Raw genomic sequence first — 26,105 nt, 5'->3', positions numbered from 1 at the left:
TAATTCTGAAAGCTATATAAAAACAAGGATTCTACCTTAGAAAAAAAAATTAAATAACAAATTTAAAAAAAACATTAAAAAATAGATTCAAAATTAGAAACTAACGCAGTCAAAGGAACCAGATAATTAATACTATAAATCATGACTGAATTTTTTGGATAATTTGGTTCAGTGAAAATAAAAATAATTCGTTATTAGTGATCATATAAAAATATCAGAACTAATTTTCTTTTCATTTCACAAGCCTAAATAATTATTAGTATTAAATGTCCCCTCCAAGAATAGTTTGTTCTCAAAAGTTAACAATATTTTATTTCTATTTTTTTTAGTTTTATTGAATTTTACTTACATGCAGTAATTAATATTAGATTTTGTATTGGTATGCAAAATGCTAATAACAATATTTAAAACTGCATCATTCTTTTATCATTGGCATTAATAATCTTTGTAAAACTGCAGCATCTAAAGAATATTTCTAAAATATTTAAAGTATCCAATGTAGCACAAACATAAAAAATAAACAGCTTTTTAATGTCAAATATCTTTATAACCAATTTTGTAAAGTAACAGAAAATAATAAAGAGAAAGTAGCAAACTAAGTTGTAAGTCATTTGTTTGTTTCATTAAACAAATTCAGTTCTTGAGCAGCAATAATAAAATCTTCAATTTTGGGTTTGCCTTGTGTTAATTTATAATCACCTTTTTTCAAAATATATTTTGACAAGTCTTCTTTTGGCTCATCTAAACAAAGTACATCTTGCAAGAATACTTTTTCAGTGATGGTCTGGAAAAAAAACAATCAATAGTAATTATAATAATACATCAACCATAGTTGTTTTCTGACAGTATATTTTGGCCCTCACAATAAGATGATATACTATTTAAATTAAATTAAAAAATTTAATTTGTATTCAAATCAAATACAATTTTGTTTGAATCAAAGTAAGCTTCTTAATACATGGTAAAATCTGCCTTTTGTGTGAGAAGATTATTCTTACATTTCCCAGATACATAATCAAATAAATATCATGCTGTTCAGCCTGTTTTATTTCTAAAAAAAAAGAATGGTGTATTTTAATAATATTTCTTTTTTAAGAATAAGGAAAAAACTCTATTTTAATTTTTTATATTAATTTAGAAACACAAATTGGATGCATTGTTGTTATTTCAATAACAGATATTAACAAGACGAAATAAAATAAAATTAAAAAAAAAAACTGTTCAAATAGTTTAAGTTTTAAAAACAAACTATGGCTATACAATTTTAAACAAGAAAAAAATATACAAAAAATATTAGAGCAATACTAAACTAAACTCAAATTCATAATTAAATAAAAAGCAGTAACTACAATAAAATTGGAAAAAAGTTATAGCATTTTATTTCATATTTAAAGCTAGGTACAGTGCACAAAAAAACATTCGACCACCATGAATAACTTTTGATCTAATCATCTGATCTTGACGTTCTAGGACTCAATTTTAATGACTCCAGGGGGTGACCTCAAATATGCTAATTAAGAAGTGCAGACAATATTAAGTTACGAAATCGGACACAAAAACTTACTTTCTCTGAATAAACATACTTTTTTCCGACGGATTCGGATTTCTGTCCCCCAAAATATAAAGGGTAGCTACATTCTGGGAAATAAGGTCCCAAAAGATTGGTCAGGAAAGCGCTCCAAAGTTAGGACCTCATAATGTTAATTTTACTTTTTGCATATTTTGCTACATCTCGAGAACTTTTAAACTGAATTGAAAAGTTTTTGTGCCAGATTTCCTACTTAAAATAGAGTTGGCATTTATAAATTAGAATATTTGAGGAACCCCTTCAAACCATTAAGATTGAGATCTAGAACGAGAGGATCCAATCATTAGATCAAAATTTATTCAGGGTGGTCTGTTTTGTTTTTTATTGTGCACTGTTATAATTATTTGTTTTGGATAAAGTAGCATGCAAACATGTAAAACTTAGTTTGTAGCATTTTAGTTTATTTCTCTACTTCTTACTTCCCACTTAATGTCTCAGTTATAAACAAAAAGCTTACATCAGGTATTAAACGTTCTAACTCTTCTTGATCATTTAAAATCTTATTCTCAGGATCTAACAAGTTTTTATCCTGTATATTTCCTTCATCCAATTGCATTGGTAGAGTATCAATATCCCCAGTACCTTTTAAACATTTAAGAATGGTAAGAAGTTCCTTGCGTGGCAGCTGATCACCTATTATAAACATTAGAGAATAAAAACAAAGAAATATTAAATAAAACACATATATAATGTGACTCAAAACAAATTAAAGTTCTTTTATCAAATTAGCATCAAAGAGCTAATACAAACTAAGCTATAAATGGACGAGAAATGAAAACTTTCAAGCTTACTGGCCATATAAGAAAGCTGTATTATAGTTTTGATGTCATTACTCAGATTATATAATAAATTAGAGCATATTTTAGTTATACTCATACTTAGTAATTTGAATAGAATGTCTTTAAATGGAAATATAGAAAAACAGATTGTTTCTGACTATTGCAAAATGACTGCCAAAAAAAGTTTTATGTAGGTCTAAGAGTCACTGGAGTCATGTCACTGCTTTGTCGCAAACTCCCAAATTTACAATGTTGTATTTTAGATATTTTTCCTGGATAGCCACTTTTATATTTTTGGAATACAACCTCTATTTTAAAAAACTTTATTTTTTTGACATCTTTCTTACCCTTTTCTTTGGTTTTCATGTCTTTTACGAGTTCATGGAAGAATAAAGAACCTAAAACTGTTGTGATTCAAAACAATAAAATTGTAAATTTAACACCCCCTGTTTTTAGAACTTTTAAATAGACTACCACATATCATACAAAGCAAGACTAAAACAAAATAGTGTTTAATGAGTGAGCAAAAATGAGCTGAAGTTGCAAAGAAAAGCAGTTTAGGGAGTCTGCATGCGTGGGGAGATAGAATTTTGCTTCAAACACAGTATAGTAAATAGCTCTATAATTTCAAAATTTATTTTAGTATCTCAACATAAGAAGTGTGCAAAATGCAGTTTGTAGCATTTTTGTTTTGTACCCGACATTTTACGTTTTTACCTCACACTTCAACTAGGCCCAACTGTTTCAATATTCAGCTTTTCCTTACTACTTAACATTTGTAATTGCAACTCGATTGATTCAGTATTTCTCTTAATTTTGTGTCTAATGATACTTTTTGTTGTACTGAAATGGATGCATTTAATACCATAAATTTATATTAAAAAAAATATTGCATTCATTAATGTAAATTTTGGTTACAGAATTAACTAAATTTCATTTACAAAATTTATTTTGTAGCTGAATTTTAATACCTCAGGTCTAAGCAAAAAATACATAAAACAATTTAACAAGATGTAAGAAGTTTACATCAAACAGCTCACCTCGAAATTCCAAAATACGAAGAAAACTAGATCTGGCAAGTTTTTCAGGATTTTCTTCAGCAGATAAAACTTCTTTAAAAGACTGTTTAATCTTTTCTCGGTTAAGTGGCTCCTCAGGTCTATAATTTAGATACACTGCAGGAGAAATTAACTTTATTTTAATAATTGATGAAAAAGGAAAAAATACACAGTCAAAAATCATATATAGAAGCTTATGTCAAGGGTGACATAAGCAGTGAAACTAAAATTCTTCCCAGATTTTCTAAGTTACACTTTTTTGACACAACTTATCACTTAAAGTTTATGAAGAAATTAATATAAGACAGCCAATTAAAAAACACAAGATTGATTTAATTGCAGATCACACATAAGAGCTTCTAAGGTGGCAAAAGAGATGAAACTAAAATCCTTAACAAATTATGTTTACATTGTTACATTTTTCTGTCACAACTCTCACTTTTAGTTGTTGTATAGATAGGTATTTATGTAATTTATATTTGTACTTCAAAGAAAAAAAATTATACATATACGGGATCAACTAAAAAAATGGAAAGAGACAGAAATGCTATTTTTTTTTTTTTTACATTCTGCAAAGAAAACCAATTAATTTGTTGTCAATAAATTTCATAAGTAGTTACAATTACAAAGTTCATGAACAAACAGCACCATAACTGGAAAAATGCAAAAACATCAGATCATGCCAATTGTATCTATTTATTCTGTCCTCTTACTGTACTAGGTTGTTGCGGAAAATGACAGTTCATTTGAAAACAGTTTTAAAAAATTTCTCAACAATTTTGATAAAATTTGTAACTAATTTTGAAACTTGGTGGGATATAAATCAAAAGGTTTCTTTAACAGAATATAGCTAACGATACATTTCTGTTTTCTTCTGTTATCCTTTAATTGCTTTTTTTAAAATCATTGGTCATTTTTGGGATACCCAATATCTAAATTGAAATCAATAAAAAATATCTTCAGAAAGTTGTAAGTTAAATCAAGTACTAATATTAATTTTTTTTAATTAAAATTTCCTTTTCCAGTAGAGACAAAGCATAGATGGGATAAATAAAGAGAAGGATTGGTGTTTCCCTCCTACCTTTTTCTTTTCCTTTTTTCTTCTTTATGCAAGTGCAACACAAAAGCAGGTTAGCTTCTATTTATAAAAAAAAAATTCCCTGTTATCTAGAAATTCCCTGTTATCTGGATTGGGTTCAAAACTGCAAAGCTATGGCGTTGAAGCATCAAAAGCTGCATATCCAGATTATGAATCACATGATACTTATGATAAAATAGAATAAAAGAAGTAATTCATAATTTCAAATCGTAAAACATACGTTTGACAATATCAAGGCAATTTAAAGTAGTTTTCTTTCCTTCATGCAAATGTGAGTTTTCAAACTCAAGATCATTTAACATCAGCTGTAACTAAAACATGAACATAATGTCAGCAGAATTTAGTTAAAAAGTTAAATTTTACTTTAAAAAAAGTTGAAATTTTTTTTTTATTGATACTATAAAAATATTAAATAGAAAGAAGTTTTCAATCCTTCTTTTTCACAATTTTATTTTAAAAAGAAAAACAAACGCAATTAATTTCGTTTTTTTTTTATCTTCGGACGATACACACTTTAAAAGATAACTCAGTACAAAATCTTATTGATGACTTGATCTAGATTTCAATACATAAGAAAATGAATATCATACAATTTTTTATAAAAAAATACAGAAGAGAAGTAAGATATACTTCAATTCATGCATGGGAATGTTACATTTAGAAAGTAAGGAAGAGATTAATGAAAAGGAAATCAAGCAGTCAGGTGTACATTGTACAAAATTTTTAAAAAAATGGATCATGCTGAATAACTTTGGCTCTAATGATAAGATCTTCATCTTCTAGGGCTCAATGGTTAAAGAAGGTGACCTCAAATATCTTAATTAGTGCAGACGATATTTTAAGTTACGAAATCAGATAGAAAAACAGACTTTCAATGAATATACATGCCTTTTTTTCGACAGATTCAAATTTCTGACCCTAAAAATATAAGGGGTAGGCGCATTCAGTGAAATATGTCCCCATAGTTTGATCAGGAGAACAATCCAAAGTTTGGACCCCTTAATATTAATTTTTTTTTGCTTATTTTGCCATATCTCGAGAACTTTTTCAGCAAATTGAAAATGTTTTACCCACAATTATTAAATTCCTTTATCCAAAGATAATTTGATGCTAAGAAGAAATTTTAGTAAATATTTATTAGTTTTTATTATTTTATTTAATAATTGTCAAAAAAACTTTTAATTATAAGGTCTAAAATTTTTACATAATTTTAAAGTGAATAATTTTACATGACAAAATACAAAATTCGAGCAATCAGTTGAATAATTCCTGAAAAAATCAAATTTGATTTTTCAGGAACTATTCAATTGGTTATGCAAAACTTTTAATCTGATTTAGCATTTTAAACAATTACACAATGATGAAAAATTAGCTGAGTTCTCTTTTAAACAATTACACAATGACAGAAAATTGGCTGACTTGCCTTTAAACAATTACACAATTATAGTATAAGTTATTAATTACCTAAGCATAGAAAACTTAGAAGAAATTTTCATTGCATTTAAAAAATGCTCATAAAATGTTTTAGTTTCATATCAAAAATTCCTATAGTATAATGATTCAAATCTTTTCCTACAAGTCTCTTAAAGCTTCGCGTAATATTTTGTGAAAGTAAAATAATTTCTTTAGACTAAAAAAATTAAAGATAATTTTACTTACATCTTTTGGAGTCATAAAATACCCCATAACTGCCATAATGTACTCTAAGCAATTAATTGGTATCTCTCCTTTCAAAACAGGATCTTGATCTGCACCGAAATTTAGCAATTTCCTAAAATTGCATAAATAGGATGCAAACAATATTATAATTATAAAAAAGCAAAACATTACATTTATGTAATATATATATATATATCACGGCGAAAGACCGAAATCGGTGGTTGTTGACCTTCAGCGGTGAATGTCGACAAACACCAAATACGTCAGTGAAAGATCCAATATTTCATTACATTCTTGTGCATTCGGACCCTCACCGGTATATGTCGACAATCACAGATATGCTTCGGTGAATGTCCAAAATACTTATTACATTCGATTTGATATGAATTTATTCAATGATATAAGTACATTTATTCGATATTTTAAACCTACACTGATGTTTTTTTAAGGTTAAGTGCCACAGCCCGGTTGACATTCACCGGTGAATGTCGACATCTCCAGATTTTGGTGTTTCACCGTAACACACACACACATATATATATATATATAATAAAACAATTTATCTATTTCTGCCCAAGCTGGTATTTTAAATTAAATTTTGTTTTGCGCCTTGAAAATGATAACAAGGAAACAAATCGAAAGCTCCTTGAGGATACAAATCGAAAAAATTAACTTATTGAAATTATTTTTAATTATTTTTAATTGAAATGCTTTTTTCACAAGGAAAAACTTTAACAAACAGAACTTAAAAGTTTGACATCCTTCTAAATACCGTATATTTCAGTGTATAAGTCATCTATTCAAACACTCAAAATTTTTATACTTCCTGAGAAATCGTAAATCAATATTACATTTGAATATAACACAATGACAATCGAAAATTTATGCTGTAATCCAGTGTATAAAAAAGTGGTTCTTAAATGCGCAATTCGAATTTCCCACTTAACAATAATATTGCATTAAAAATATCGATGTGATGCCATGATAGGAATGACATATTTCCTAGCTTTTAAAATTTCTCTAATTTCATTAATTAATTGTTTTTATCATTCTTAATCGAATTTTAATTAAATTAAACCAATTACTTAATTTTTATTATATTTTATAAAAAGCTCATATAAATATTTTATTCCTTTCTTAACAATCAATGTAACGACTAACTTATAATTTCAATTGAAATCTAAAACTCACTAATTCACTGTCGTGACTAAATCAAAAACGAAATCTATTTATAACCCTTTATTTCTACCACAAAAATGTTTTTGTTGTAAAAATTTTATACTAATTCTCCCAGTCTTTACGGTGATTAGCTTTTAATTAATTATTTTCAAATTTAAACAGATAAATAGATTTTTAATAAAGTTGGCTTTATTTTTGGCTATATTATCTTTTGATAAATTGCCAACCATGGATCTCTTCCCATGTTCCTAACTGTCCGTTGGGAACAACTCACTTTAGTTTTTTAATTCTTGGCGTAAGGAGTGGGGGCTTAGACTCTCAGTCCAAGCGCTAATTAACGTTTTTTTTTCTTGATGAGAGAACAAGAATGATTCTCTTAATCCCTTTAAGGAACTTTCTTTATTTTAGAATTTTGGAATGTGGCCATTTTCATTATAATAAAATTTACATAATAAATCAATGTTTCCGTAACAACTTAATTTATTTTTCTGGGATAAATATCCCTTCTTCATAACAAGATTAGAATGTATCTCACACGGCCAAAAATTATACTTCAGTTCTACAAAAAAACTGCATCCACTATACAGTAAAGAATTCGGACTAAACTATTATGAAAATCGGTATATTGTATCGGTACACAACCATGAAAAAATCAAACACGATAATCGAAAAAGCCATTAGATCACCATCTAGAGTTACTAGGATAACCGTGCGAGTTAAGCATGTTAAAAGTGCAATCTTAAATGTGCAATCTGAAATTTTGAAGTTGTAATATCATGCTAAAATATTGGAATTTTATTAACTCGATTCTATTTTATTGCAGCCAAATGACGAAAAATTTATAAGCCTATCTCATAGATGACCTCATACCGTCTAGCTTTGATCAAACCAAACTAACCTTATAATGATATATATTTTAAAATACAAGCCAAAAAATATTACAAAAATAACCACTTTGAAGGCCAGCAACTTTTCAAAAGTATACAATATTGGAATAATTTCTTATACTATCAGTTTTATACATTTGTTTTTGGATCATTTTGACAATTGTTTGCTTACTAATCGGAGTAAAAAAAAACTTACTTTAGCGTGCATAGAAAGAAAAAAAAGAGGATCATTAAGACTCAGTAGAAAAAAAAAGGATAATGGTAAGGGAAGGAATAAACTTCATGACAATGAAATTTTGAGAAAGTTTCAAACTTTAAATTTTAAATTTGCAGAACTACATATAAATTTTATCGTAATATTTTGTGGTATATGTGTATTATTACATTATTTGATTCTTGGAATTCCACGAATCAACAGTCAAGATTTAAAGAATTCAACAAATTAGAGGTAAAATCACATGTCCTGTTCCTAGTTTTAAGACCTATGACACAATCAAGGCCAAGATAGCCTGGGCGGCAGGGAGCTGGGCCCATGTCCGAGAGTTTGAACCCCACCGGCCGAAGAATCACCGTGTAGTAAAGTGACTGATGTACGTTAAATCTGTCGAGTCGCAAAACTCCTCCATGCTCCCATAACAAATCAATACCTCTGGGGTTACTGGGTTGGAGATCGATTGTTCTCTGATTCAGGTCAAACTTACGATCTGTGGATGAATTAATGGATGTATGAATGGGTTGGCCCTATAAACGGGTGCGACGTATAGTGTGGCAGAAGTCGAATTCTTGGCCATAGATGGCGCCACTGAAAAACAAGAAACGCGCACTCTGCTTTAAATTTGCTCGGTTTCACCAAGCAGGCTTGCCCGAGTGGCAAGTGGCGTTAGAACCAACCATGATACAATCGTCTCTCTCTGCCTTGATTAGTGAGTCTCCTAGTGTTCACAGATAGATACAAAAAAATACATCTTGTAAAAATTATTCATCTCGACTTGAATTTAGCAATGAATTTGGTTTGAAATTAATAGCAATATATGATATATTTAAAAATTATCTATAAAAAAGTGATTAAGTATTCTAGAACTGGAGAAAAAAAATTTACTTACGTTTCCAACTCAAGTGCATATATACCATATATAAGTTTTTGCTTAACATCCTGTTGATTTTCAATGGATGGTAATACACTAAGAAAGGCATCGATTCCCTGACCACCTGACTTCTGAGACTGAAGCACAGCTCTAATATTAATAGTCAAGTAATTAAAATAATTTAAAACATTTGTTTCAAAAAGAGCAATTAAAAAGTTTAAATTTGAGCAAAATTAAAAAATAATAAAAATTGAGATAAAAGTCAAAAGCAAATCAGTTAATATCAGTTTTAAATTATTGGTGAACATTAGTAAAAAAAATCAAGTTTAAAACCTATAGATAGTTACAAGAACAAACGATGTCAGTGGTTGGTAAAAGAAAATTCAATTAACTTAAAGTTGTCTTAATTTAATTGATTAAAAATAGTAATCTAAGACTAACAATATAAAATAGGCATATGTCCATCCATCAAATCAGTGACATGTCTTAAATACAAATTTACACTATGTTTTACTTTTTTTGAAAACTCATCACATCACAAGTAGCTGTTCCTTTATTAATCACAAAATATTTACACAACATGCCATTTTATAAAATAAAAAAAATTTAATAAGTTATAAATATAAAAAAACTAGAATAAAAGAAATTTAAAACCAACTAAATATTTTTAGAATAACAAAATGTTAAACTTTAAATTAATCTAAATAAATCAAATAAAAATGGTTTTCAACAGTAGTTATTGCTTGAGGAATGTGCATGCAAATACTTTTAAAATCGATTTGAAAATTATTGTAATTTAAGTGTAATTTTCATGAAAGTTATGTATTATTTTCTTCCTCACTTCATATATTGTTGAGCCCAATTTCAAATAGATTTACAACTTTTATACCCATATGGGAATTACATGAAAACATTTCTAGTATACTTATACCTAAATTCAAAAATTGTCCACAAAGTCAAATTTTTTTTTATAAATATAAAAACAATCCAGAGTCTTTTAAAGTCTGATAACTGTGCAATAACAAGCAATTTCTGGAATTAAGAGACAAACAAATACAATTTTATACATTATTTTAGATATTGAATAGAAAACTTCAAAGAGCCTTCAAAGAGAAATGTTAAATGTGACATTAAAAGTACCAAAATCAAGCGGTGTTATAAACTAAATCTGATTTGGAGAAAAGATCAAACATCACTAAGGAATCCTGGTACTAATGATCTGAGAAGATAAATTTCTAAAGGTGTATATTATGTGAAACACTTCATTTAAAAATTAATAACCTATTAAAAAAAAGTTCAAAATTGTAAAGCATTAAGTGTGGACTTGGAAACAACTATAAAAGAGATTAAATATTTATTTGGATAGCAAATATATATCTAGATTAAATTTAGTGAGCTAAGAAGTAACTACATATAAACTGATGAATATTGCTCATATTTAAATTTACATTTTCATTTAAGTAGTAGATGTTTCAAAACTTTCCTAATTTCAGCAAAAATTCATACCAATAAAAAAGTGTCTAAAATCTAAAAGATAGTATTGTAATTGAACATGTTTTATAAACAAATATACTTTTTTCTGATAAGAAGTTAAAGTAAATTTTTATTAAATAAGGATTAAATAAGATACAAACCTAAAATAAAGTCATACCTTTAGGTTAAGACCTCCATGACATATACACGTACCTGAGGTATATTATACTTAAAATCAAATATTAGATAATAGTGCAAAAAAATGCATACCCAAAGTTAATTTCATACATAAAGATCCAAGAATCTTCGACACCAGCAGTAAATAAAAATGTTTGATCATAATTTGTTAATGCTGTACTTATCTGAAATATAAAAATTTTGTATAATCCTTTATGCGAATTTATTGGTCTCTGATAAGACCAAATTTAATAAAGACCAAGCTAAAAAGACCAAATTTAATGTCAGAACTAATTTAAACTCGAGAAATCAGAGTTTAACATAACTTAAGAAATTAAAAATAAGGCAAAAATGATTTTACATGCACATTATAATTTATTTTGAAAGAATTCAAATAAATTAACAACAATTTTTTAAAATTTAAGTTTTTTAATATATAGGCTTAAACCTAGTATACAATATATGGTGGAATTTACATCATTGACAATGTTTGGGAGGGCGAGTTTGCAATCTGTAGTTGTACATTTGGCAAGGTTCAGTTGGTTACTGCCTTTCAGGCATACTTTTTTTCCTGGTAGGTTTCTGTTATTGCCATTTTCAGATTACGATTTTCTATGTTTTTGCCTAGACCAATTCTTGGCGGCAATAGTAAAAATGACATTCCGTTGTCGTCAATAGTTTGGCTTTTACGGCATTTTCCAAAATCAGGCTAAGCATGTAAAGTACACTAGGATTTTACCCTAATATATATTAATTATGTATTGTGTTTTAAGTAAAATTTCAATTTTATGCAACACTGTCTATCTTTATTTCATAAATTTCTCATTCTTAGCAATCACCAGGAGTTTTTGAAACGTTTAAACTTGTTTCAGATGCTTGTTTAATCACATAAATATTTGTTGTCATCCCAAAAAGCAAATCTGGCAAGTTAAAAAAAATTTAAATATTTCAAAACCATTCTTACTCCTTTAACATGTGATGGGATGGCTAAACTGGAATAAGGATTTCCATCAACCGGAAATTTAGTAAGACCAATCAAATGAGCAGAATAAAACATTAGACACTCTGCATCACTGCCAATATCATCATCAAGATAGCTTAAATATAAATTCCTATATGAACAAAAAATCTGTTATTTAAAAAAAATAATTGATTGGGAAATACTTCTTTTAGAATTAAACCAATAAAAAAAAATTATATTTATTTAAATTTGAAAATCATACAAAAATAGCAAAACAATTTAACTCTAAAATGAAAAATCTTTTTAAAAACTGTTCATAAAATAATTAGAAAAAATTAACCAATAAAGGCACTGTAAATATTTCATTTTGTCACATAATAGTATTGACCTTTACATTACTATTATTTTCATTTTAATAATAATTTCAATTTTCAATTGATAATAATTTCAATATTTAAACTTTAATTTCCAATTGAGAAGATAAATCAACACAATTTTTATTATTGCAAATTTGAGAAAAATGTTTAATTTCTGTAAAAAAAAAATAACAATAATAAAGTGCACTACACTCTTGAAAGTGATTGCTAATTCACAGCTTCAGCAATAAAAGGAAACTTGCATGGTATCATTGAAAGGTACTCATCAAAAGGTACAAAGGGCATTCAATAAAAACGAAGAGTTATTATTTTTTTTATGTAAAACACTCTGCAAACTAAAAAATAAAAGTGCAGGCGATTTTTTTTAAAAATGTTAACAAAATGTTTATAAATATACTAAACGATATAGACGTTTTTATTTCCCTAGTTTCATGCTTGTTTCAAGAGTAGCTTTTAGTAGCAATGCAAAATTGGAAGTCAATGATTTAGAGTTAAAAAACATAACATATTTTGATTGCCTGCATATTGTTACTTCTGTTCAGTGTGCAATGTGTATTTTAATACAATGTTAAAATCATGCCACATTCCAGGTACAGTCCAGATTTTTTATCATGTGATATCTGACTTCTTATGCTGAAGGCAGATGTCCGTGACAGAAAGTTTAATATAGATTTGGATGTTATTTCTGCAGTGCAGGGTTCCTTGAAACAGCTTCCAAAAAAAAAATCTTCTTAACTTGTTTTGAAAAGTGGGTTGAGAAATGAGACCATTAGAGACCATCTGAGGAAAGGTATTTTGAAAATAAAAAGATTTCTTTTTTGCTGTAAATAAATTTTTGATTTTTACAATATTACTCTCAATATCAATTAAAAGTAATATTACAATATTACTTTTTAGAATATTACTGCTTTATTTCAAAAAGAAAAAATGTGCAAACTATTTTTGAAATAATTTTTTGAAAGTTTATGTATGTAAACAAATATTTTAATAACGAAAATCATACCAAAATTGTTTCTAGTACTGTTGTTATTATTACCAATAGACTTATCAGACTAAACAGTTACTGATAGTCTTTTATAAAAATCAATGCCTTTTTGCTATTTATTATAAAGTTTAAAAAAAATTCAGCGATTTAAGTGAAATAGTTTTTTTTCCCTTCGAAAATGAACTGTCTTTGAACAAAAAGCTGTGCTTTCTTGTTCCTAAGTAGAAGTTACTATTTTTGTATACATAAGCATAAATGCTTCATAAAAATTGCTAAAATGGTTATTTTTTGTGGAATAAAATAGTTTTGTTGTATGAAAAAACCTTTCTTAAAGTGCTTAAATTTAACAAGATCTAACTGTTAAATTCTTAAAAATATGTAATATTACTAATAGCGTAATTTTAATTAAATTAATAAAATACTATTTGAGTCATTTATTTTTACCATAATAGACAACAAAATGTCACAATTACTAACTACTTTCATATTAGTTTTTAACTTAACTATACACTCACTTTTTATATGGCTCTCCAAAAGATGGCAACGAAACAAACCGTACTAAATTCTCAGTATCAATATCATAAACACGAAGTTTTCCCTAAAACCAACGAAAAAATTTAAAAAATTATAAAAGTGCATACTTTACAAAAAAATCACATAAAAAGTATTTAATGTGATACAACTTCAATTTGCTAAAATATAAATATTTCTCCAAATGCTGTCATTTTTTTCTTTTAATTTTTTTTTATCCTTTAATCCTTTTGAAAATATTTTCATAAAAATTAGCCTCAATTTTTGTTAATTTTAGACTTTGTTTGAAAGAAGTTTTGATCTTCTATGGCTAAAAAAGTAAAAAAAAAAAATTTTAATATTTACTTACAGGAGAGAAAAGCGTTTTCCTACTTAATATCATCCAAAACACTCAGTAAGTCAAAAGAAGATAAATTAGTGTAAAAGAAAGTGATAGCACTGGTGAAGAACAATTAATTCTTTCTTTTATCCATATTGATTGTATTGACTGTATGGAACGTCTTTTAAGACTTTTGCCTTCAAAAACTTTTTCGAGGATATGAAGCAAAAGAAATATTATCCCCAAATGATATAAATCTATGAATCTGTTGTTAAAAAGACAGTAATTATTATTTAGATTACATTATTATTTATGAAAACAAACTAATAGTACGTTGAACTTTTTATTTTATATTTTTATCATTGAACTTTATATTTTTATCTGTTGTATTAGATTCAAATTTTCACATATTGAAAAAAATTTTTACTTTCTTGCACATAATTAATACAAATATATAATTAACTTCACTGCAACCTTTTTGAATTCAATATAATTATGCATAAAACAAGTTAGAAATCAATTTGTATATGATATACTTAAATATAAATATTTCTCACATTACACAAAAAATGGTGTAAAATAAAATATATCCTTCGAATATCAGAAAGATAATGAATGAAAAATGACGGTTTTCTCTTAGTAACCTGTCATTTTTCACTAGATTGCTCTTAAAGTTATATTTGGTGACATTGTCATAGTTGAGTGAGTAGAAATGGAGAAAAATTGAGTTTTGTGTAGTTAAATACTTCTATTTTAAAAATTTAACACTGAAAGTAATCAAAGATGAGATATAAGAAATTAATGGCACATCTGCTTCTGTGCTTGCAACTGTTTACAATTGGTTAAATGAGTTTAAATGTTGCTCTGCATCCACAAATGAAGATCTTTCATGATGTCCATGAAAGTGACTCTCTCTGAAATGGATCAAATTTATGAGATTTTGAATGTGAAGTGAGTCAAAGTATCTGAAATAGTTGAGGTCACATGCATATTTCAAAGTACAGAGACAATACTTAATTGTATAGAATTAAACAATTTAATTAAGAATTTTTTTTTAAAAACGCAATTATACCATTTTTTTTCAAAAAAAAAGGAGAAGAAAAAAGAGTTTAATAATCAGTATACTAAAACTCATTTTTAAATTTATTAGTCATTTCAAATCAACGATAAAACACATCAATGCAACTTTATAATGTAGAGGTTAAAGTGACATAAATTAAAATAATTTTATGAGCTCAATATGTTTACAAATTTTTCATTTTAATAGTAATAAAATTTTTAAAAAATGTCAAATACTAACATCAGAACTAGTTACACCCAAAAGGTCACGAAGATTATACAAAGGGTACCAACACATGCAAATAGGAGCTGATGCTTTATCCAACTTGATAAATTTAACTACTTCTATGTCTTTACTTCTTAAAGAAGATATGTTATATTGAACCTGCAATAAAATTAAAAAGTAAAATATAAAAAGAAGAGTCAATGATAAAAAATAAATACAGTAAACTCATAGAGCTATATTAATCATAGAATTGGACAACAACTGCAGATAATCTAATAATCAAAATAACCAAAAAAGGGTACAATCACAAAACGTGGGTAAATTATTATGAGCAAAGCAGCATATAATTTTATAAATAAAATGCTAACCAATTAAATATGTTTGATGCATATATTCATTGGACTAAAACTCAAACTTAAAACACAAGTGACCATGCGCAAGACATAGGTATGCAATATTTATCTCTGCTACTACTTTTTATTCATATAAGTGTGTGATTACCAACAATAACAAGGCTGAGTAGATAATTTTAAAAAAAAGAAAACTATTCCTCATACATTGTTAAAGAATAATCATTTTTCTACTCGCACTTTCATTTATAATTTAGGCAGAGCAAGCCACTCAATTTTATTATCGCTTTTTTTTAGCAGAATCATTTCACAAGCTTCATAGGTCTAAAAAAATTTCAGATAAATTAATAATAAAAAAATAACACACAATGCTTACGGACTATTAAATCTTTTATTTTCAAAAATTGGATGTTTCTTTTAAAGCCAAAATAAACTGTAATTAATGGATTTTTGAAATAAACAATGAAATTAAAAATTATTCTTAGTATACAATAAAAATTTTACTTTTAATTGCTTTAGTGACAATTTTTTTTCAGAAAATTATCACTTACCACTAAAAAATCTTCACCTAGAGTAAAGAAATATATGTTTTCTCCTTCATTTGGAACATTAAAAAGAGTATCTACAATATAACCACGGTGTTGACGAGTTTTGCCCTTAAAGCACCATAAAGGCTCTTCAGATAAACTGCTTCCCTCATCTTTGATTTGATCAAGGGCTGAGGGTATTAGTAAATGCAATTGAAAGCGAGTAACAAAAGATCCATCATCCTGAAAATTTGACAGAGTAAATATAATTTAACTTTGACTTTGTGTTATTAACTTTGAAGTAAATAACACAGCTGAAAACTTATATTCAAAAAAATAAGAACAAGTAAAATAGTTTTGAAACATTTCTTTCAATGAAGCACCACATACAAATTTAAGATTTATAAGTTTTAATTGGTAAAATGCTGCTCGTTTTTTTAGATTTTGACATTTAATCCTTCAAGCTGAACATAAAAAAGTTTATAAAAATGGTCAATAAAATTTTTTTTTAAATTTTATCAAATTTTATGAATTTTCTTTTTCTTCTTTTTTGAACTTCATTAATTTTATTTATTTTTGTAATTCATTTTAAAGCTTTCCTATTTACATAGATCATGTGACATTTTAATATGATCTCCCAACAGTATATTTAATTTTTTTTAAATTTCAAAATACATCAGACACAAGGAGAAATATGAGTATGCAAGAAAAAGAACATAATAAAAATATCAACATTAAAACAAGTTTTTCTAAACATATGGTAACAAACTTAATTAAGAACTTGGCCATAAAATAATATTTTTTAAAATTAAAATATTATGAAAAAAATTTCAAATTCACTTCAACATTTTAATGAAGATGGAAAAAAATTAATTCAAATAATGTAATCACAAATGTGTAACACTTTAATTAGACCTATCAGTACATTTGAATTTTTTTCCAAAATATAATGATAACACTCTCATTAAATTTACCATTTCTTTTAAAAAACTTACTGATAAATAAAAGTTTTTATTAAAAATAATGAGAAAATTAAAACATATAAAACAAAATAAAATTACATACAAATCAATACTATCTGGAAAAGAATAATTCTGTAATATTTCATTATTCATTGCTGGCACTTGCAAAAACACTTACAATGTCCAGATTAATCTGGCACTAGGAAAATAAAACTAAAAAATACAATATAGAATGGAGGAAGGTCCTAAGGAAGGCTCTGGCCAACAAAGGACTGTCATGCCAATAGAAGAAGAATTACAATTTATTTAAGACTTCTTTAAACAAAATTTAATTTCTAAAATTAAGCTGGAAATCATACTTACAACAACAATGAAATATTGAGGATCTGGAGAAAATTTTATAGCAGATGTTTTAAATCTCATCTGATCATAAACAAAACAGGGCTTAGAAGATAGGGCGATACAATCAAAAACTACTATGCTATTATCTGTGAAAGCTCCAACTGAAAAATAAAATTAAATAAAGATAATGTGACATCTTTGGACAGTTTCAATTTTAATTTCAGAACTATAAAAAAGCAGTATGTGTTTTTGGCAATTCAAAATGGAACTGCATTTATTTTTTAATATGACTAACAGATTCTTATATCAAAATTATTAAATAGTAAAATAATTGAACAGAGAAAAATGGAAACATTCAGTGGGGCTAAATTGCTTAAAATCTTGACAATTAAAATTCAGAAACATTTATCAGTTTGGAAGAATTAAATTATTAGAAGATCCGTATGCACACCAGTAACAGTTTATCTTGTATGATCATAAGCAACTATTGAATATAAAAATTTCTTATTTCATCATATACCCAGTACATTTCTCTATATACCTTCAGAAATGTTCTGTTTTAATGTAATATGGTCTGTGTTGTGATACAAAATGCAACATAAAATGATAACTAGCACATGCAATTTTTTTATTATAGAGAGAAAATATTATTTCATAAATATGGGTAGTGTGGCCCCACCAAACTACAAAAAAGTTGCATAAAATTAAGAAGTCATCCATAACACAAAACTAAATGTACTTAACAGGAAAAGCTATTTGAAACTAATTAATGGTCCCAAAAAGACAAATTATTTGTAACCATAAAAGAAACATTTGGCACTCTTTTACAGTTTTCAAACTTTTATATAATTCTAGAGTTTAAACATGAATTTAAAGAAATCGAAAAAAAAGAAAGAAAGAAATAGGAATGATTTGATATCCGTGAAACTGAATAGATTTTTACTGTTTAATTGAAACTAGCTTGTTTAAAGCAAATTTCATTTTTGATAATACAAAAGCCAGATGGAGCATTATTTTAAACATCTTCAATATAAAAAATGCCTAATAAAAGACGAATTTAATGAATCAATCACTAACGAAAAATTGAAATTAAAGTGAATAAAAAGCTTTGATACAACATTAATTCCTAAACAAAATTTCAGATTAACTTGGCATAATTAACTAAATTTTTAAAATGTTACATTCAAATAAACTGTTACAGACCTAAATAGTTACCAGTGCTGTCAACAGTTAAATATTCTACACCAATACTAGAATCTTTATAAAGAATCTTTTTCTCCATAACCCTGGTTGTCAGAAAAAGAAAACATTAAATTATTAATTAATAAATTATTAATAATAATAGCAATTACAATGGTACTGCTACATTTGATTTACCTAATAAAGAAAAAATTTAAAAGCTTAACATAAAAAACTCACATGAACCTCATCTTAAAAAAAAATTTTTGAATCATTACAAAATCCTAAACTAAATAAATTTCAAGTCAAAATTTAAATAAAATTGGAGCTGCGATTTAAAATAAATATGAAATAGCATGACAAAAAGTTTTTGAAATGTCAATTGATCGAAAATACTGAAAATAAATCACTTTTCACACAGACCATTATTTATTAATTTAACCCACCCATTGGCAGCTTCTTTAATTTGGGGTAATATCTGGTTTCTTTCTTACATAGCAGATTTTTTTCTTTACTAGGACATTCAATAAAAGTATATAGCTCAAAGAAAAAACATACTTTGTTTTGTAATTCCACTTCTGTAAATTTCCAAAACCATCTCCAAAATAAATATAAGGCCTATTAAATAATAAAACATGAAATTTCTTTAATTGGACACTTCTATAAATTAACAATCTTAATACTAATTTAGAGCAGAGAATCATTAAAATGTAGTCGAAAAATTCAAATAAAGCTTCAGAATGGTGCTAACAATAAACATATAATAGAAAAAAAAACTTATCCTATTATTAACATAAGGTAAATTAGTCACTACAGGAACATATAATCAGTTATTAGTTCTAGAGTTCGTAAACAAAAACAGTTCCTCAAATTTCCTAATGTAGTTTCAATAGTTCATCTAAATTATGAAGAGGAATGACAGCAAAATCAGTTATCCCACCAGTCAAAATTTCCCCAAATTTACTTTCTCACTGCATGTGAAAATCAAGTTAACTGTCAAAAAGAAAGGTTTTCTTTAAAAAATAAAAAAAGCTATACAACTAAGCCAAAATTGGATAAATTATTGATTAACTCATACAGCTCTAATAATGCATGAATATAAACTTACTTTCAGTATATTAGAAAAATTTTCCACAAGAAAAAAATTTTCAGAAAAAAAAGTGTTTTTTTTTTCCAGATAATAAACTATTTGGAAAATAAAAACGAAAATAACTTTACAAAAATGGCAAACCTAGCTATCCTAGTTTTTAAGATCTTACTATAAAAGGATATTTAATATTGATTTGGCATATAATAGATACTTTTAATATTTAAGGGCGATTGTGAAAGCAATAAAAAAGAAAGCACAAAAACAATTTTAGAATTCTGAGCAAAAAAATTTTAAAAAAAACTTACAGAAAAGTTTTTGAATTATTTCTTTTGAATAAAATTGAACTAATTGAATGAAGTCAAACAACACTTGAGAAGCTTCAATTTGCAAGAACTATTATAAGTACAGATAATTAAAACACATCCCTTATTAATGTTTCCAAATTTGGAAAAACTTTATAATTGCCATAAGCGATTTTCGTTCTAATATTATTGGTCTTAACTTCAAGACTCTTCTGTTTTTTCATTATGCAGATATTTATTATCATTATGCAGGTTGATATGAATACCTATGTCCATTATTTTGTATTCATAGTTCTCTTGTAACATTTTAAAAGTTGGAGATATCCTTATAATAATGCATACTTTTCAGGCCACATATTTCAGATAGTTTTTCAACAATACATTTCAAAGGTTATATTAAGTTTTTGTTTCTCCAAAAAAAAAAATAATAAATAGTTCTATTAAAAACTACAAGAAAATCAACAATATCAATTAATAACAACTAAACATTAAAGAAAAATCAATCACATAAGAACAAAAAAATGAATGGTAATTAACTTAGTAGAATATAATGGGGATAAAAACTATCTGACTGCCTTCTCAAAGAATATTTTCTCCGCAAAGTCAGAATGTCCATATTTGTATTGACTGTCAGAAATAAAAAGAGAAAATTTATGCTACATCTTAAGTTGCAATACGTTTACCTTAAGCATTAATATAAATAAATATAATAAAGCATTAATATAAGTTAAAATAAGCATTTATTTTATTTAAAGGAATATTTTAAGGAAAAGCACAATTTAATGCAAGAAAATAAAAGTTTGTTTAAAAGTTAGGAACAAAATTTATTATTAGCATTTCCTAAATTTATAATATTCTCTCCTGAAAGTCAGCACTGTACAAGGCTATTAACAAGGTCTTTCATATTTGAAGACATGGTAAAGAGTCAAGGAAAAAAAATTTATATAAAAGCACTAAAATAACTTATGGTATTAATTGTAACATTTATATAATAATACAACTCTAAAAATATCCTAAAATAATTCTAAATATTGGATAAGTTTTTTTGGAGAATGCTCTAACTAAGGATTATCACATATAAAAGNCCACAATAATTAATAAATATAGATTTTACGTAAGTCTTACAGAAAATAACTTTGTAGGGTTCTTTTTAAATTCATAGGAAGAAATTATGGCGAATGTAAGATAAAAATTATTTATTAAGAATTAAACAAGATAGAATATGTACATTAAAACTAAATCATCGTAACATAACCAGAGCATTTATTTACGTCTGCTCTCCTCTGTATCCCCTGATGATCGGACCATGCACAGACGAGCAGAGGAGGGGGTTTGCTATGGTGACCCGACAAACTTATTCTATTTATAAGTTAGAATATGACTTAATGAGAAAAATTCCAAAACATACTTAAAAAGATATCACAGAGCACAATAAAAATATAAAAATATATCTAATCATAGACGCAAGAAAATTTAATTTTTTCTTCCATCTTATCTTTTTTTAAGTTTATCAAAATTTATATTGCTTTAAACTAAATAAAAATACTTTTATAAGTAAAACATGATATAATTTATAAATAAGGCATAATGCTAGTAAACAAGTTAGTAAATACCTACAAATGAGGGTGAACAGCAACTGTTTTGACAGTAGAAGCAGTTCCAGAAAGAATTGTTTGAATTTCCTTGGTATTACTGTTAACATAGACAGTTAAACCATATGCAGTGCTTGCCATAAAATCATTCAATTTTTCAAAAGATTTTTCTTTCTTCACATTTTTTCCTAAAACCCTCATAACCACTCTGGAAAATAAAATTAATTAAATAATTAAATGAAAATAAATATAAAATAAATAATATAAAATTAAAATAAATAATATAAAATAAAAATACATAATATAAAATAAAAATAAATATAAAATAAAATAAAAATAAATAAAATAAAACAAAACACTTTCTTTTAATTATTAAAATGAATTACTATTTAAAATCTATCTAGTTCACTGCTTTGCAGACAATCAAAAAGAAATTCACCATTGCAAATTTTAAAAAATTATTTCTTACTCCTTAAAGGTGAATCTTGGTTTAAAATTAAATGACAGAGTCATTATTGGACCATCTTCCACATCAATAGACCTAGAGATCAAACATTTACAGAGTATAAATTATATATTCACCAAAATTTTCAAAATTTAAAATAAAACTAAATAAGAGAAATTAAACAAAATTTAAGTTAAGGGCCAAAAAAAGTAAGTGAAAAAATATTAAAATAGAAAGTTAAAGATTGGAGAGTACAATTTAATCGCTTTAATCCTTTCAATGCCAGACTCCTGAAGCAAAGTTGTTGTCTGTTATTGAGAAACACTGATTAGTTTGACAGAACAACAGTCAATTTCAACCCCAATTTGTATAAACTGAGCTGAATTTATTTGTGTTCTATACAAAGTAAAATAAAAATGTAACTTAATAAAAATGTAAATGATGAAAAATCCCCCCCTCAACAAAACATTAATTTCAAAGAGATAGTTCAAATATTTTGACATTAGTAGCTTAGCGTTGTCGCAACACGGAATTATGTATTTTATACTTTTTCTCTTCAATTTTCATTATTATTGCATTTGTTTCTTAAACTGCATTGTATGTATGTATGTATGTATATACACACACACGCATATATAGTCCCTGGCCAAATCATTAGACGCACTGTAATTTTTTAATAATTACTTTTTTTGCATGAGTTTATATGCAATACTTTTATATTTAAACATACATATAATGGGTTTTTATTCAGATCTTTTATATACTTCCTATTTGCATTGATTTTTAAAGTATTGCAATACAATGTTAACCAATTAATGCACGAGCAAGTGCATACTGGTTTCAGCCTCGTTCTCGTGTGCGTCAGTTGCAGACGTTTCTGTGGCTTTATGCACTGTGTTTATTTGTTTCGCAGTTTTATACTTTGCAGTTATTTGTTCATTTTGAGTTCAGTGAATAAATAATCAAATGGAACATTTTCACATGAGTAAAAAAGTTTTTTACATGAGTTTTTTGAGAGTATGAGGTAAGTAAGAGATTTTTACAAGAAAAAAACAAAATATGAAAAAAAATGCAACTTGCTGAGATAATACAGACAGAAATTAGCAGAGTGCTAAATTTGTGGGGTTGAACATAATTATGAATAAAATATTACCAGATTAATTTAAAAGTTTCACTGTAAAAGCAAATATGACTATCCTGAGTTCCAATAACAATATTTTCTTTAATGACAGTCAGAAAGGAAATACTACTTCTGCTTGTAATAACTTGCACCATACGAAGACATATTCTCTCTTCTGGATTTACTGTCAGTAATGATGTTGAACTTTCTACAGATAAAGTAACTAACTACTTTAAACTGGTATGATTTATAAAATTACAATCAATTGGAGCCCACAGTACCTGTTTTTGTTTTGTAGAGAGGAAGTCCCCAAACAACAATTTTGCCTTTAGAAGTTCCAGTATAGGCCAAAGATGACATTACACTAAAAGCAGTCTGAGTGAATTTTCCAGCCTTTAAACACATTTTCTATGAATATAGACAAGTTATATCAGTAATTTTGGTTTAATAAAAACTACATATGTTTTTAAAAAAATTGCACCACTATCCTAAAAGTCTTTTTAAAAAATATAGCAGCTAAGATTTTTTATAACATGTATATTTTTAAGAGTAAATTATTACCAACTTGATCAAAAAAATTAGGAAATGGTTCAGTTTTTAAGAAAATCATAATAACATACAATTTACTAAGTTTTCTAACCAAACTAAGGTAAACTAATTAATAATCTTCAATTACTTAAAATAGCATGACTAATAATAATCTTCAATTACTTAATTACTGATTAATAATCTTCAATTACTTAAAATGACATACTTAACTATTTAGGGGCATTTAATATTTAGATTACATAACAATTATATTGCACTAGAACCACTTAAAATATATTGAAAAATATATTTACTAAATTATTTTAATTTAGTAAGTATATTAAATGAATGAATTTTGAAATCTTTGAATGTAATTTTATTGAAAAATATATTTACTAAAAATATATTCGATTGAAAAAACTATTGAACAATGAAAATTGTTCTATAATTTATTTTATAATTAAAATTTTAAAACCTCAATGTAAATAAATATATACCTCATCATACAGAGCTTTTAAATCTACAGCAGATGACAATAAACCATTTTCATTCTGTAAAAAAGGATTCAATTAAATTCTAAATATTATGAAATAAAAAAAATAAAAATATCCCAAAAAAACTACTACTCTCTTTTATAATAAAAATAAATAAATAAATTTTGCTAATTTTACCAAAAAATACTCAGCATATATTTTTTCTGATATTTATTAACATTAAGAGTTTCTAAAGAAAATAATATTTTTTATTAATTTAAGATAGAGCTATATAATCTCAAATTTCAAAAGACTTACATTTTCATTGATAAAGCTGGGTCACAAAATCTTCAGCTTAACTTTAAGTATATTATTTTATATTTCAGATGGAAATGTTATTCCTTAAAAACATAATGTGAGATTGTTTAAATAAAACACATTCTGTTAATTCTTAATTTTGAAGCAATCCGATGAGCAATATCTGAATTGTGGAAAACATAATTTTCTAATGTGTTTTTACATATTTGCATGAAAAAAATCAAAGCTACAACTAAAGTCTATCTCTAGGTGTTTCACTTATTAAGTATCATTGTACTAAAATAGTGCTAAAATAAATAAGAACAAAAAATTAAAATATTGTTATAACTATATTTTTTATAAATTTTAAGACAAGTAACGACAGGGTGCGTAGCCAAATCTTTCAACAAAAAATAAGCACCTTTCAAGTGCTTTTTAAGAACTTAAAAAATATTTTTAAGCATTATATACATTTATAAAATGCAAAATAATTCTCAAAGACTTTACATGACCATTATAAAATAACTAGTTTCTGACGAAGAACTCTTTTCTTGATTATATTAGCCATTATGAAATGATCAAGAGACTTTTCGGTTTGATATCACAGAGTGGAAAATGAAGTCTGAAATTTAGAATATCTTGCAAAATGTAGCAGAGTTGCACAATGAAACAGTTTTAAAGTACTATAATGATTATAAAAAATAAAAAAAAAGCAAAAAGCGGAAATTTGACTCATTCTTAAAGTTGAGTAGAGGGAAAGGGGGGAATTCTTCTCCTCACTTGCCCAGAGGAACTTCAATTCTTACCCTGACCTTGAAGATCATTAGATCCAGAGGGGACAGGGAAGGAACAAATGTTTTATTTTCTCCTGTGCTTATTTTCTTTTTCTGATAAGCTGCCATCAATCAAACTTAAAGGAGTGGCAAGCTGATTTCGTTTTCTCTTTGATTTACGAGGGGGTGGGGAAAATTCATTGCACAGGCATAGCAATGAATGTTTGAGTTAAGGAACTTGAAACATCTGGCTAAGAGTATTGATTTTAAAGGTGAAATGTGAGATTTATTTTAAATCATCCACTTCAGTTACTCAGTTTTGTTATTTATTATGGTGAATTGTTTTATTATTTCCGATAATGCATTATTTAATCACCAGTTATATTCATCCATTTGACATCAATTAACAAAACAATATTTTTTTGTTGAATAAATTCTGATTTCTTAGAAATGCGATATCATTAGAAAGTTTTTCTTGATGTGCAATCACATCTGCTTTCTTTAAAAATAGTCTTTTAATAAAAAAATAAACTAAAAGGAGAAGATTGTTTATTAATTTAAGCATATAATTATTTGTTAATAAAAGCAGGGATTATTTTATAAATAAGATAGAAGTTTTTCTTTTTCTTTTTTAAATTTTAATTTTTTTTCTTTTTTTTTCTTTTAGGATAAATTTTGTACTC

General features: G+C 26.3%; 1 protein-coding gene across 5 annotated transcripts in view; it reads right to left on the bottom strand.

Moving 5' to 3' along the window:
* Positions 1 to 525: 525 nt before the first annotated feature.
* The window catches only part of LOC107448524 (cilia- and flagella-associated protein 251), a 37,032-nt gene continuing 11,452 nt past the window's right edge, over positions 526 to 26,105 (bottom strand). For 3 of the 5 annotated variants that reach the window (XM_043056905.2, XM_043057030.2, XM_071183305.1), the window contains 19 exons: positions 24,377 to 24,430; positions 23,633 to 23,759; positions 23,385 to 23,559; positions 22,256 to 22,327; positions 21,812 to 21,994; positions 19,361 to 19,420; positions 18,827 to 18,909; positions 17,645 to 17,784; positions 16,344 to 16,562; positions 15,458 to 15,601; positions 13,823 to 13,905; positions 11,949 to 12,096; positions 11,078 to 11,169; positions 9,353 to 9,484; positions 6,184 to 6,295; positions 4,745 to 4,835; positions 3,408 to 3,542; positions 2,046 to 2,221; positions 526 to 784 (listed from right to left, as the gene is read on the bottom strand). In XM_043056905.2, coding sequence (XP_042912839.1) covers positions 608 to 784; positions 2,046 to 2,221; positions 3,408 to 3,542; positions 4,745 to 4,835; positions 6,184 to 6,295; positions 9,353 to 9,484; positions 11,078 to 11,169; positions 11,949 to 12,096; positions 13,823 to 13,905; positions 15,458 to 15,601; positions 16,344 to 16,562; positions 17,645 to 17,784; positions 18,827 to 18,909; positions 19,361 to 19,420; positions 21,812 to 21,994; positions 22,256 to 22,327; positions 23,385 to 23,559; positions 23,633 to 23,759; positions 24,377 to 24,430 — 2,403 coding nt within the window. In that variant the 3' untranslated portion in view covers positions 526 to 607. The remainder of the gene's footprint in view (positions 785 to 2,045; positions 2,222 to 3,407; positions 3,543 to 4,744; positions 4,836 to 6,183; positions 6,296 to 9,352; positions 9,485 to 11,077; positions 11,170 to 11,948; positions 12,097 to 13,822; positions 13,906 to 15,457; positions 15,602 to 16,343; positions 16,563 to 17,644; positions 17,785 to 18,826; positions 18,910 to 19,360; positions 19,421 to 21,811; positions 21,995 to 22,255; positions 22,328 to 23,384; positions 23,560 to 23,632; positions 23,760 to 24,376; positions 24,431 to 26,105) is intronic. The other 2 variants (XR_006227482.2, XR_011637257.1) reach the window with 2 other exon arrangements.

The sequence above is a fragment of the Parasteatoda tepidariorum genome, chromosome 7 (genome assembly GCF_043381705.1).
Source record: "Parasteatoda tepidariorum isolate YZ-2023 chromosome 7, CAS_Ptep_4.0, whole genome shotgun sequence".
NCBI lineage: Eukaryota > Metazoa > Arthropoda > Arachnida > Araneae > Theridiidae > Parasteatoda > Parasteatoda tepidariorum.
The sequence above is the reverse complement of the archived record's forward strand: the minus strand, read 5'-3'. Positions and strand labels throughout refer to the sequence as shown.